The following is a 14,667-nucleotide window of genomic DNA, read 5'->3' as shown; positions in this document are numbered from 1 at the left end:
GCGAGAATTATCGAGTCCACGGACATTGACCCAAGACCCTGCCGCGTCTGGAATTGAACCCTGGTCCCGGTCCGATCTCTGCTTCAGGGTCTGCCGCTTCTAACCAGTGAGCCACACTTCTCCCTTGGCACTATGATCCTTCGGAAGGCACAGAATACAGACCCTGTGCAGGTCTTTCTGAGCGAACATGTGGTGGCAGTTGGAAAAGAATTTAAAGGGAGCATTCTCCATCTCCCATCGTACACAATCTCTCCAACTTTTCCAGTCAAGTGTTTCCGGTCCAACGCGTCCTCCATCATGGTGAGAAAGGTCCCTTTCTCAGCTTATTCCGGGCATGTGAGGCTTTCAGTGTTAGTTGGTGCTTTTCATCCCTATCTCTGGTGTTTTGCTCAACAACTCTTTGTTTCCCTGAATTCATTCAGAGCTTCACCATCTTGCTTCCAACCCAATGGTTAAGAAAACAACCTAAAGATGCTGACAAAGCACAGCGACTTCCTGGTGTGCAGGACTGATGTCGCAAAGGGGATGGACACAACAAAGTGGTGGATGCCAATGCCCACCAAAAAAATACTCCAAAAGACAATTGCAGACCTAACCACTAGATGGTGGAATACTGCACACCATGTGAATCCAAGAAAGGATTCAAAATGGTGGATTACTTTGCTCAGACGTAATGTTTACATCCTGGTTGCAAGCTGAAGGTTGAATGCCGCCTTTCTCATGATCTTAGTCTTCGAGCACCTATACTTTTACCTTTTTTGAATTCATCACGTCCTTTGCAGCCCGCTTATGAATAGCTATAAATTTGTACCTTGCCATTGATTACCAAGCATGCTTCAAATTCAGTTTGCTGGGGGTCACTCTGTCAAACGGATTCTGTGATTCACAGAGTATTCGTTTTTTCTATTAACAAAACGATTTCAGACTTGGATTGCCATGTGAGCAGATTTACCTTAACATTAGAAAAGGATGATAATTTATTTTTGAGAGTTCAACTGGCTCTTGTTAAAACCTATGAGGTCACCCTTGGAGTACAAGCATAACTCTAGTTTACAGCACTTATATTGGAATGTTGATTTTGTTGCGTCATCCCTGCAGTTCGAATGTTTTAGTGAGCACCATGTTCTGCGCCCAGAGTCACACACAGTGTTCTTTAGGAGCAACGTTACTCTAAAACTCTCCGTGAGAAAAACAAATGAGATGGGTAGAATGCTTGAATTAATCTCTGACACTTACAATTGTTCTTCTGGGCAGCACCATAGTCTATCATTTATTTTCCAGCCCAGTGTGCCACTCAAGACAGGGGCCATTTTTGCACAGATTAGCCTTGGTCCTGCCCTATTAGTACCAGGTCACCCATTACCTGCCAGACCGTGTGCCTTTTGGATGGGGGGTGGGGGGGGGGTCGGTGGGGGAAGCTACCCCAGACAGATTTTTACCATGTTGTGCTTCACCAGTGAGTTGAAGATTTATTTAACTACAACTATCTTGGGTGTGGCTGATGGACACAGGGAAACAAACACTGCAGACAAAGGAAATAGGAGCCAAAGCAGCAAAGACAACGTATGCCCTATCTTCGCTCCACCACAAGTTAAACAGCCATTCGGCTGAGGCAAAACGAAGAGTCAACAGGGCTAGACTTGTACCAACACTAAGTTATGGCCACCTTGTCTATCCTGGAAGGCTAACCGAGGCACTAGCGTGGAGTCACAATTTGTCATATAAGAAAATATTCCGCATGCCAAGGCACACCTGGCGCACTATAATACGTCTGGAATTCAACCTCGTAAGCATGGACGTAGCATGCAAAAAAGACAATCAACTATCTTCAGGTGAGCCGGGCTGACCCAGAGACTCTGCAGTGTGCCCTTATAGCAATATTCTCAGACAAGAAAAGCGCCTGTGCGAAGTACCTGTAACTAGCTGCTTCAACATTAAATTTGGATCCAATACCTCTGACAGCCTTCCAAATCAGCAAAGTACAGCTAAAAAGTAAAGTAAAGGAACAAGCTCAGAAGGCCTTGGGAGATCTGGACTTAAACAATGCAAGAAGCATTAGAGTCGCGGAGGAGCTTGTAACATCCAATAAAGCATTCAAGAACATTCTATCAGTTAGGCTACTGACCACACTAATCAGGGAGTACAGGGCATATTGGAACAACTGGGCCCTGGCTTAGGAACAAGGCAGGATGTGTAAATACCACTTTGAATCAGTTGTTCATATTGTACATTGCTGTGCAAGTTTATCCGAACAGAGACACAGGTATCAGAGGCCTATCTTTACGCAACATGAGATAAGATCATGCAAGGAAGCACTACTACTCATATATACATCTGTCACTCCAAATGACCTAGCACAGGTCGGCAAATTCTACGGGGAAGCGGACCGAATACTACAAGAGCCTGGATCATCATTAGGGGAATCTGAATCCTATAAATCTATTATGTTTCATATAGGTACCCCAATATAGGCTCAGGTATCAACTTAACCTTTTATCTATATTTTCCCCTACCATTACATTACATAACGGTTCTTGGGACTAACCTTTTACCTAGGTACGGTACTGCATACAGGACACGGGGTTTTCATTGAAAACTAGCCTCATCCATTATGCATGAGGATTCTTGGAAACTCAGCAGGACTACCTTCTCCTGCATAATAACTATGTACATGGGTCATTCCTTCTGTCATCCTAAGTCCGACATGACACAGCAAGGTAAATTCCCTGAGGGTACCACTTTGGGCATATAAACACCATGTCTTGCTGAGGTAGTCAGAGGAGAAAAGGACTTCCATGCCAACACACTGAGGTTCCAGCACGCAGAAACTCCAGCTCACAGTGGACTGACATGCCTTGCGTGGTGTCTATCTCGAGACCAAGAAGAGGGCCCACAGTCTCTCACTTCAGGTAATGGGTTGACTTTATCCTAGAGGGAGTCTTGGCTTTTACACCCACATACATGATAGGTATACTTCGGTACATCTAGTTAGGGTCGCAACATAGGAGTACCCATTCTACTGTCATGTATTTTATATACTTGCCTGTATTCATTGGTTTAGCACAATGGTAGAAATCTACCATCCTTTTACTCTGTTAGTGCTGACATCTTTGATATCTGTTACTGTCTAGTGGTTGTCTCAGCACACCTGTGTTTCACTAGAATGACGCTGGTTCAATAAATGTTATTGAAAAACATCCCCACCGTTTCTTCTGTGCATCTCTCTGAGACAAAGTTAGCACGAGTGACTGAGCGAAAAGTAATACACTGTTTCCACGATCCTGGAGGATCAGGGTTGTCATGTTCGATAGTTGCGAAGAATTATTCTTTCTTTGGTAAGACGGGTTTCTAGTGGCACTGTGAGCTAGCTGGTATACAGGCTAACATTCCCGGTGGGGGTATCTTGAATCACTCTTGACACCAAAACCCTAGTGTATGTTTTCTAAACGCACAGAGACTATATAGGTTTATAGGAACTACACAACAAACACTCCATGGAGCTCCCTTTGGCCCTCATGTTAGAACGCAGTAAAACTGCAGTACTTGGAGTCGGTACTCCTATAACCCTGCACACTGGAACAAGCTTGCACATGCCGCTTGCCACCCATTTAAAGACTCAGGTACCAAATTTCTCCAAACATTGCCGAACTTGCACAGATTTTAAATTCATTACATTTTGAAACATTTATGCTTTTAATATTTCTGTTTGTACCAGCCATTCTAAAGGATAGAACAATTAGACTGGTTAATTAAATAAACACACCATTTTAACAAAAGCTCCACACCAGGTTCTGAAAAAGAGATACTCAAAGACTGCTGATAGTGAACCAATCTGAGATGAAACTTTTAATTTCCTGCTTAAATTTTTACTCATTGTTAAAAATTAAGCAGGTGGCTACAGCTACGATTAACTACAAGTCAAATAAGGCACTCAAACAACGCACTTTGTCTGGTCTACTCCTGTACATGGATTTAACACTGTTAAGCTTCTCTCAATAATGAACTCCGTTTTACTATGTATCATGTTTTATTGTGATAAAAGATTATGGGTTTAATTAATTAAACAATACATTTTTATATGGATTCATTTCTAGGACACAGTAAGTACAGGACTCGCATCTGGGCACCCTCAAAGATGTACTTTGAATGCATGGCACCTTCGGGGGACTGGTGTCAATCTCTGTTGTTTTTGGATAGGTCTTGTCTGTAAAGAATGGGATGTGTTAGCGAAGGGACACTCCGTTGGAGTAACCAAGCGCTTTATATGCTTTAATCTAATCTAATTCAAGAATTCCACCCATCAAGTTCTTGTTTTCCTCTACTCTGAGAACCCAGATGAATTTGAATTGGAAAGGGATATAACAATCACAATTAAATCACCTTATTACCTAGACACCACATAGGTGATTGTAAAGTTTAAACAACGTTTTGTCACTTATGCAGTCTCATACAATAGAAGGAGCTATCCAAGCAGACTAAAATTCACTCATTTTGCGCAATCTTTTAACTTGCGACAGAGAGTCAAACCACTGATTTAGGAAAGGGTATGGCTCAAGTGGAAGAGTGCCTATGACAATCCTTCTTAATGCCGAGTTTTGAATACCTACTACCCGGAGATCAGTCCATACATTTGCTGTGCTAATAGGGAGAAGGAAATAATTTAACTTGTAACGCTATTTCTCCACCCATCATGTGAAAACATACACAAGTTCTGGCCTGGACTTAGGAGGTTAGGCTTCATAACATGTTTTACATTAATTTAAAAATAAATTGGAAGAGAATGGTCACATCAATGCCCTCGTAGATTGGAAAGTCAGATGTGTGTGTGTGTGTGTGGGGGGGGGGGGGGTATAAATAGGGCAATTTCCCTCTATGTAAAGTTGTGCTACCCATCTGCCTACTTTCTTTCATTTTAAAAAGGAATCAAGTGTAAGTCTCAGAACGCACAACTGTAATGTCAATTTAAATGGACACTTGATAACATGTTGAAAAATTAATCCAGAATAATATAACAATCCATCTCTAAAAATTACAATAAGTCCCATCTTATAAACTGTTCCAGGATCCCACACATGGTGAAATAATGGTGCAAACAAAATCTAGACTTCAGGAAATTACAGTAGAGCCAATATCTCAGACGGTGCAACAAATGGCCTTTTGAAGCCTAGCTTCTGTTGGCTCACAAACATTTCAATTCATATATCTTTAGAAACATCAGCACTCAGAATGTGCAATTAAGCAGATCAATTGACAGACAATCCAAAATGCTGGAAAATTACTTTACTTACCTATGGTTACAAACTAGGCCTCTCTAGTGTGTCCTGAATAAATGTACTGTGTTTGTAAAGTGCTTTGTATACCATGTGTAAACAAAGAACCATGCTTTAAAAGAAAGGCCTTATTCCTAAATCAAACAAGATTTCTTGACATGCATTTTGTATGTAGAATTATCTCAATGTATTATGTAGGCACTGTGACTCGGTAAAGTGCATGCCCCTTACTAAGCTTGAACATGCAGGCAATTTCACAAATGCAGGGGGGAAGTCAAGAAAAACAGAGAAAGGAAGAATTACCTGGGGTGAGATGGGTCTTGGATAGCGTCAGTGAACTCATGGCTGGTAGGAGAAAGGCGGGATAAACACACCACAGGGCTGACCAGGAAGTGCTGGTTGTGGGCAGAAGAGCCAGGGAAAGGGAAAACCTCCTTCTTCAGGCACTGGAGGGACAGGACGTTGCGAGAGAGTTCCCGGGTGACCTCTACACTACAGACAGTGTGACGCCGCTGACGATGGAGAAAGTTTATAGTTTGGGGAGGCTGGTGGAAGGTGGGGGACAGATCCATTTCTTTAGAAGTAAAGTTTGGGCAAGAGTAGCTGCGGCTCAAGAAGCGACATGGACTCAACAACCTCCGGACAGAAGAGGGCTTGGGAGTGGTAGCAAGCTCGAGTTCCATTTTGACACTAACAACTTCTGTATCGCCTTCCGAGGAAATACTGGAAGTTGGGCTACTGCAGGTCTTCCCATCCCGGTATGGTGACATCCAATGATGAATTGAGGGGCGACAGGTGGCTAGCTCTTTCCGGTACCTACTCCGCTGTTGCGAAGAAGAGTGGCAGGCCTTGTTGGAGTGTGTGTTGGCTGGAGAAACTGGTTTAGGGCTGACACACTTCATGTGGGAACCTTGTCTGGACAACGGGCTATGGACAGTGGGTAGATTCCCTGTACCTCTGGCACACTCGGCAATTTCATGATCTGCTTCCCTTTCCATGCTAGTAGGAGTCCACAGACTGGTCTCCGTCTGGAAAGCAAGAGATGTTGGGGCATCTCTGGCCTCTCCCCCTAAAGCAGAGCCAGTTGGTGAGCAGTCTGAAAACAAATTCCTAGTAGCAACTCCAGGAATAACCTCACTAGTGGCCGGCTGGTCCATGCCTCCGGTCCCAGTGAACTTGTTTTTCACAGGCGTGAGAAAAATCTCAGCAAAGTTTCCCAGCTTGGATTTCATGCTGCTGAAAAGTGGAGCAAGGCGCCAACTGTGAAATCGCTGTGCTGAGGCGAGGGGTGGGAGAAGTTCAGCAATCGGTGTCCAGTCCACACCTGTGCAATTCTCCTCAGGGGAATTCTCCTCTGGCAGCTTTGGAAGCACTCTAGTCCCACCAATTGGGCTATCCATATGGGAGTCTGCAAAATCTGCAAAAAGAAATAAATAAGGGACAAAAGGTCATAAGATAGAACACTACCAATATGCCCCCCACCCAACCCACTGCTTAACCTACTGTTCAATCCTTCATCCAACCTGCAGCTCAGTTCACTCCGAAAACACCAATGAGTCTGCTAATCTAAGACACATATCAACAGCACAATCAGCTTTTATGGACTCCTAATTATGTCACAGGGAAAAGCTTAGATAAGATATATACACCCTTGTTGCAGGACCATAGGTTGCTCAAGGGACACAATAAAAGAACTGTAGCATGCCTATTTGACAACCAGCCCTAAAGGGGATGTTCAGTTTTCTTTGCCTTATGATACTTAGGAAGCCTCTAAACTAGGACCTCTTTTTCAATCAAGCCAAAATACTTTAAAGTTTTATGCTGCTTACCAAGTGTCTTCCAGAATGAAGTCTGCTAATCAGGTATATGAATATATATGCACATCCAATAACATTTGAACAAGCCACACAATACAATTAGCAGAATATTTTCAGAACTCTAAGATCACCCATAACGCTATGAACACCAACAGTCTTACTCAAGCTAGAGAAACCTGCCCTCTGAATTGCTCAAAAGTGCGGTGCATTTCCTGGGATTCAGACCTGTCGCACTGAATATAGCAATATTGAGGGCTAGCCAGTATAAGACAAGGACCGAGAAATAAATGTGCTCCAGTTATATTGCACAAGTTATACATTTGTAAATCAGACAAAAACAAATTCTCTTTCTCCTTTGCTTATAGCGCTACCAGGGTACCAACATCGTGCATACAAAAAATGATCCAAAGAAAGCTATGTATGTGTGGTTCATCTCAACACATGTATAAATCCTGCTATCTGTTGTGATACACCTCGCTCTTATGTTGTCCAAAAGGTGCAGCACGAGTAACAGTTCCACCATGATAACTTGCAGATTCATGTGACTGGTTCACAGCCAAGTGCTGGGCCATTCTCTGCCACACCATAAGGGATAGCCTAACAACTGCGATTAGCAAGTATAGTTAATATACAAATTCAACTCCATGGGCTATGAACATGAAAGACTGACACCAGCTAGAGCAGTCTCGCATAGGAGAAAAAACATAGAAGGAAGTGCTGGTATCTAACAGAGTTCTGAGAGGCCACATGAATTTAGGGAAGTTGTGAGATAAGTGATAGCAAAATAGAACTCAGTAAAACCGATGGCCCTAGTGTACTGATAACGGATATTGGTCCACGGGGGGGGGGGGGGTGCTGGTCGGGGCCATAATCCTTCAAATATCCTGTCTTTCTACGTGACCTATATTGACATTTTGCTGCGGCAGTGATCACCTTACCAGTGGGCTATTTTTTGGTGTCTCGGAGGCGAAGATCTTTGGGCGATCAGCGATACAGGTGCCTGACGGCAGTGACTCGCACAGACACCGTGAAATGGCGGCCCGGGCTCCCTGAGAACTGAGGCGGCTGGTGAGGACGTGCTGCTGAGCTCTAGCCGCGGCTGACATTGGCGGAGAGCTTGTGGAGGGTATCGGTGCCTTGGAACGGCAAGGACGGTGAGGTGGCCCCACTGGGCGAGATTGCTGCTGAAGGTGTGTAGGTTTGTGTCGGCCTTGCTGCCCGGGTGTGGGCTGTCGAGCGCTGGTGCTCTGAGCTCGGGGGCCGCAGGAGGGAGAGCGGTAGGAGCAGAGCGCCTGGGAGGACTGTTGGAGTCGGTGCAGCGGGTGAGCGTCAGCTCATGGTAATTATCGCTGCGGGCCGCGCAGCTGAAAGCAAGTTGTTGGAAAAGCACTGGGGATATTACCATCCCGTCATTTTATAGAACGGACAGCGGAGAAAGGCGGAGGACGCGCGAGGGCAGTTGGAACACAGAGGCAGGGAGATCGGTAAGCGGCTGTAAAACACTTCGCCGTTTGATAACTGAAGCCTCGGATATACGTAGTGTGTTTTGGCCTTGATGATTCATGCGATTACTACAGATGCGCGATGGATTTCACTGTTAGCTCTGGGAGACCCATATAAGCGCGCCATTTTCAAATAGATCCTCACTGTGGCACTGGAAGATAGTGGAAGGGGCTGCTGATTGACGCACGGAAGGGAGAACATGGTCTGAGGGCTTGCTCGCCCTGGATTAAAGATTATGACCTCTGCAGCTTCCTGACTATCATTGGTGGAGTCCAGAGGAGTATGTGAATAACGGGGTGCGCGCCCATAGCTCGCAAGAACAGCAATAGTGAATTTGCCTGTCCCCTTGCTAAAGAGTAGTGCCTGTTGGGACTTGACTGTGTCTGCCTGTGGTGGAGGCTGTTGCTCATTGTTGAATTCAGCATCTCTTCACCTTCTGTGTCAAGATCTGCTCCTGCCAACATCGGCGCCTACTGGACTAAAAGGAGGGCAGGTGGAGTACGGTTTCACACACATGGTGAATTGCGCAGCTTATACTCTGGGAATGTATTCAGCTGGAGGTGCCGAGATCTGTGACGCCTGATCTCAATCGCCTGCCACATGACCGCAGCTCACTGGTCTAGGGGCATAAGTGGAGTGTATTGGTCGATTAGCCGTGTGGACAGAGGCCGGCGTTTGCAGTGTGCTGGAGCTTTGGACCCCCACGTAGGCGGGATGGGCAAACCGGATAAGCAGTTGCCACCCAAGTTAACTTTTGAGTCAAAGCGCCTCAAGAAAGTGGCGTTACAAGTTGCGTCAGACACGGAAACGGACATGGAGGCTGGCGGCTCTAGTAAGTTGGAGCGCGTGTTAGAGTCCATGCAACAGAGTTTGCAGACCATCGATGGTAAAATCGACACTCTAAACATTCGCATGGATAGTTTGGCATCCAAGCTGGACAAGCAAGGAGTGCGCCTGGCAGAGGCTGTGCAGCGGATTTCGAATGCTGAGGAAAAGGTTGAGAATACAGCTAAAGCATGTGCGCAAATGGAGAAGTTGCTGTCTGTGATAGATGCAAAGAACGAGGACTTAGAAGCTAGGTCCTGGCGTAACAAACTACGCATTCTTGGGGTTCCAGAATCTATCAATGTGGGGAGGATGGAGCACTACATCGAGGACATGCTCAAAACACTCTTTGGTGCGGAGAACTTCTCTGGAATGCTGATGGTTGAGCGGGCGCACAGGTCTTTGGCGCCTCAACCTGTTCCATGGGCGACCCCTCGACCAATAACAGCAAGGTTGCTTAATTATCGTGACCGCGATAAGGCGCTTCGTTTGGCGAGGGAGATGGGCACTACCACCCATCAGGGCGTGGAGGTGCAGTTGTTGCCGGACTTCACGGCGGCGGTGCAACAGGCGCGGAGGGAGTTCCAGACGGTTAAAAAACTTCTGCAAACCCTAGAAATACAATACGCTATGTTATACCCAGCACGCCTTCGGATCCAGCACGGTGGTAAGACCCGATTGTTCACGACCCCAAAAGACGCTATGCAACTCAAACAAATTGAGCGCAAAAGCACACACAGAGCTGATGGGGATGAGGCAGATACTGAAGATTGACAGGCTGCACGCATGACCTGCTGGATAGAGTGGGATGTTTAAGGTCTGTAAGGTTTGAGATGCATGGACTGTGCACTAAAGGACTGTTGAACATATGCCTCTTTGCGAATTGGGTGGAGAACATTCCTGGTTAAGGCAGTGACCTTTTGCAGGGTCCATTCTTTACTCTATGGGTATAAGGGAAGGACGTTCATAATTTTGTATTGGTTGTTCTGAATGCCGGGAGGGGGTTGCACCTGGTCATGCTTACCTTAGTGCTGTGGGGGACAATTAAGAAGTCGCACAATATGCTTTCTGTGACAGGTCCAAAATGTATATTGTAATACTTATGTCTGTTGAAATGTGAGCGGATGTGTTTGTTCTATAGGATGTCTAGGGGAGGGAGATGATATTGTTGCCCGACCTCCCCTCATTACATCGAGGGGATCGCTGGGCCTCTGGTGTCCTTCATGTGGGTGCACCCCAAATTGCTTTCTGTTGGGATGTGGTTGCACGGGGGCTGTTACTCACGATGGGTGTGACGGAATTTTGATACATGTTGTTTGTTTTTTCTTCGGGATACCCTCGGCATGGTTGGGGTGCTGTGGTGGTTGGGGGTGTTTTTCACAGGGTTGTTCACAGGTGCAGCTGTGTAAACACTCTAATGCTTCGAAAGTATGGTATTGTAATGTATGATCAATTGATTCATGTAATGCCTCAGCAAGGAGGGTAATGGTAGAATCAGGGAAACTTATTCGGATTACGTGGAATATCAGGGGGTTAAACAATCCGAAAAAAACTAGGCAGGTACTGGCATACTTAGAACATCACACAGATGTGGCACTAGAGAACCTCTAGTGTCATCCCTTCACGGGCACACAAATGTTTGTCTTCCCACACAAAAGAAGACTTTCAATCCAATGTTTCAATTGTTCATAGAATTTATTTTATGCTTGAAGAAGGATTTATCATCAATATTTCATATTGTTCATTCGATATCATTCATGCGTTTGTAGCTCAGACATTGTCATAAGAAAGCATCCAATGCATTTCGGGCATTATATGGCATGCCCTTCATCAGGGAAATAGACACTGTAAAGCAAGGAATAATAAAATCATATCATCAAAAATTGTATAAGTCTTATTTGCATCAATCATAACATTAACTACAACGAATCTGCATAATGTATAAAATGTGTGAACTGTATATAAACTGTAAGGGTTCAGTGATTCACATGCTGTGGTTAGTACAAGTGAAAAAGCAAAGGAAATTTCTCAAAGGAAAAGAACTATCACTCACATGACTGGGTCTCTAGAAATGCATGTTATTCTGCAAATTAAAGAAAAAACGATGTTATAAGAGCAGCCTCGACTGGTGGGGCAGTCCATAAGGCAGAGGTCATTCTGTCACAAAGACGGATAGTCTGTCTAGTTCCTCAACACTAACCTTGTTCGGGAATAGGTGCGCGATTACGTCCTTCTCTCCTCGTACTTCGCGATGGCACAATGAAATGCCGATCGCGTTCACCTATTTAACCAGGATTCCAGTCATGTGACAAATCACATGGCATGGCCATAGAAGAAAGACTATTCAGCGAGGTTGGCGACCCACCGACTACTTTCTAAGTAACACCCCTGTCATTGGGAGTTGTTTTGAAATCTATTAATCATAATACGAATAAAGAGCCGGTTACAAAAAGAAATTGAAAAATACGCTGACGGAAATGCGTAAATTGTCATAAAGGAAAAAAAATTGATATAAGTGAAAAGAAATATCGGGAATAGAACTACTCACTATAGAGATGTTAGATGGGCTGTTCTATGGTTAGAGCTAATGTGAAATGTGCAAGATGGAAAAGAATATTAAAAATGTAAGGTGTAAGTGTCAAATATATGTATGAACTCACATAGTATACACAAGGAACAGTCAGGGGAGCAATTAATTACAGGTAACATGCCAGTTCAATTCTTTCATTTAACCCCAGAGGTTTCTGACAAGATAAATTATGAATCCAATAGTTCTCTCTCTGCAACAGGTATTTAGAATTGTCTCTGCCTTCTATTTTCTGGACCGTTTCAAGAATGATGAATTTGATCTGGGAGATGTTATGATGTTCCTCAACAAAATGAGAGGATAATGCAGATTTCATATTTTTCAAACGAATGTTCGACTTGTGTTCAGTTAGGCGTACTTTAATCCGACGTTCCGTCTTGCCTACATACAATTTGCCGCAAGGACATCTAATCCCATAGATGACATTACTCGAGTCACAGGTGGCATTTACCTTTAATTTGATAGGGTGACCTTTTGAAGGATGACAGAATATGTTCCCTCGGATTACATTGTTACAACTTCCACAGTTAAGGCAAGGTTTCGTACCAGAAAATTTAGTGGTAGATGTTGAGGTTATGGGTGTTTTATGTTGCAGAATTTCTCCAAGATTCTTTGATCTAGTGTAAGCAAAGATGGGAGGTTGAGTAAATGACTGTTTGAAGTCAGGTTCCAGATTCAATATCGACCAATGTTTTAAAATGGTTTGTTTGTATTTCCTGCTGGATGTTGAATATCTAGATACCACCACTGTACGTGTTTGTTCAGATTTTGTCTTGATGGTTAAGAGTTTCTCTCTATCCAATGTATCGACCTTTTTCTTTGTTTCCTCTAGTAAACGTTCAGGGTAACCTCTATCCAAAAATTTCTTTTTGACTTCACTTAACTTGACATCCAGTGCACTTGTATCTGAGGTAATTCTCTTGACCCTTGTCATTTGTGAAAACGGCAGATTGTTAATCAAGTTGGGTTGATGAAAACTTGAATATAACAACATGTTGTTCCTGTCCGTTGGTTTAGTGTAAACATCTGTTTTAAAGCCTTCTGGAGTTCTGGTAACTTTTACATCTAAGAAATTTACTGCAATTTCTGATGTGGTCCATGTTAGTTGGATTCGTGCATCCAAATTGTTGAATTTAGTGAGTTCCGTTATTAGTTTCTCCTCTGTGTTAGACCAAAGAATGAAAAGATCATCTATGTATCTGATCATTGTTTTCAGGTTGCGAGACCAATCTGTGTTCAGAAAAATATGTTGATTTTCATACCACTGCATGAATATGTTCGCATACGTGGGTGCGGCCGAATTGCCCATAGCCATGCCTGTTAATTGCTGATACCAGTCTTCGTTGACCTTAAAATAGCTGTGGTATAGAATAAAGCACATCAGTTCCATGAGGAAAGTTTGGAATTGTTGATCAAGATCTGTATTTAGAAGAGCAGACTCTATTGCCTCTAAGCCCATGTCATGGGGTATGCTGGTGTATAAACTACAAACGTCTGCAGTTATGATTGATGCAAATAAGACTTATACAATTTTTGATGATATGATTTTATTATTCCTTGCTTTACAGTGTCTATTTCCCTGATGAAGGGCATGCCATATAATGCCCGAAATGCATTGGATGCTTTCTTATGACAATGTCTGAGCTACAAACGCATGAATGATATCGAATGAACAATATGAAATATTGATGATAAATCCTTCTTCAAGCATAAAATAAATTCTATGAACAATTGAAACATTGGATTGAAAGTCTTCTTTTGTGTGGGAAGACAAACATTTGTGTGCCCGTGAAGGGATGACACTAGAGGTTCTCTAGTGCCACATCTGTGTTATGTAGCTTGACGTCGCAGGACCCTCGACGCCACCTTACGGTGCACCATAAAAACGACTAACTGTTGAACTTCGAAACAAAATAAATTGCTGTGCATTTATCCAATTCTGTTACTGTATATACTTAGAACATCACAATGTTCAAGTTGCGCTATTACAAGAGACTCATCTCAGTAGGCATACTGCTTCTGCTGTGGCCAAGAAGTGGGCGGGTGCAAGATTTGCATCTACATACTCCTCGTATGTGCGGGGATTGATGGTGTTAGTTAAAAAAATATTCCCTTTGAGAGTAGTTATGTAGAGGTTGACGATAATGGGCGATATGTCATAGTGCAGGGTAGATTATGTGGCACTTTGATCACAATGGTGAATGTCTATGGCCCGAATATAGATGATCCGGAGTTTTTTAAAATGCCGTGGAACAAAATGTGTTACCGTCATCAGCCATCATATGTGGGGGGGATTTTAATGTGGTGCTGAACCAAGAGATGGATCGTCACTCACACGTCAATTCCACTATTAAAAAAGCTGCGCAGGCTGTTCAGGATGGTATGTGTGACCTGAGTCTCACTGATGTTTGGAGGCCGAGGCATCCTGGGTTGCGGGAGGGAACTTGCTATTCATATACACATAACTGTCTCGCAACGCATGACAACAACACATGGGTTACCCGGGTGGTGAATCTGCCCCGCACCTCATCAGATCATGCGCCTGTGTTGCTCATCATGCAGATGCCCGCATATGCTCCAGCCCCGCTTCAATGGAGACTGCAGCCCTCGGCGCTGCTAGACCCAGTATTTAAGGAAGGGATACGAGTGGCTATAGAAAATTATT

The 14,667-nt window shown here is 43.9% G+C and overlaps 1 protein-coding gene across 6 annotated transcripts in view; it reads right to left on the bottom strand.

Moving 5' to 3' along the window:
* Positions 1-14,667, bottom strand: part of PRR14 (proline rich 14) — a 489,848-nt gene that overhangs the window by 160,817 nt on the left and 314,364 nt on the right. For all 6 annotated transcript variants that reach the window (XM_078652836.1, XM_078652834.1, XM_078652837.1 and 3 more), the window contains one exon: positions 5,574-6,687. In XM_078652836.1, coding sequence (XP_078508962.1) covers positions 5,574-6,687 — 1,114 coding nt within the window. The remainder of the gene's footprint in view (positions 1-5,573; positions 6,688-14,667) is intronic.

This window comes from Lissotriton helveticus, chromosome 7 (genome assembly GCF_964261635.1).
Source record: "Lissotriton helveticus chromosome 7, aLisHel1.1, whole genome shotgun sequence".
Taxonomy (NCBI): domain Eukaryota; kingdom Metazoa; phylum Chordata; class Amphibia; order Caudata; family Salamandridae; genus Lissotriton; species Lissotriton helveticus.
This window is presented reverse-complemented; position numbering and strand designations above follow the sequence as displayed.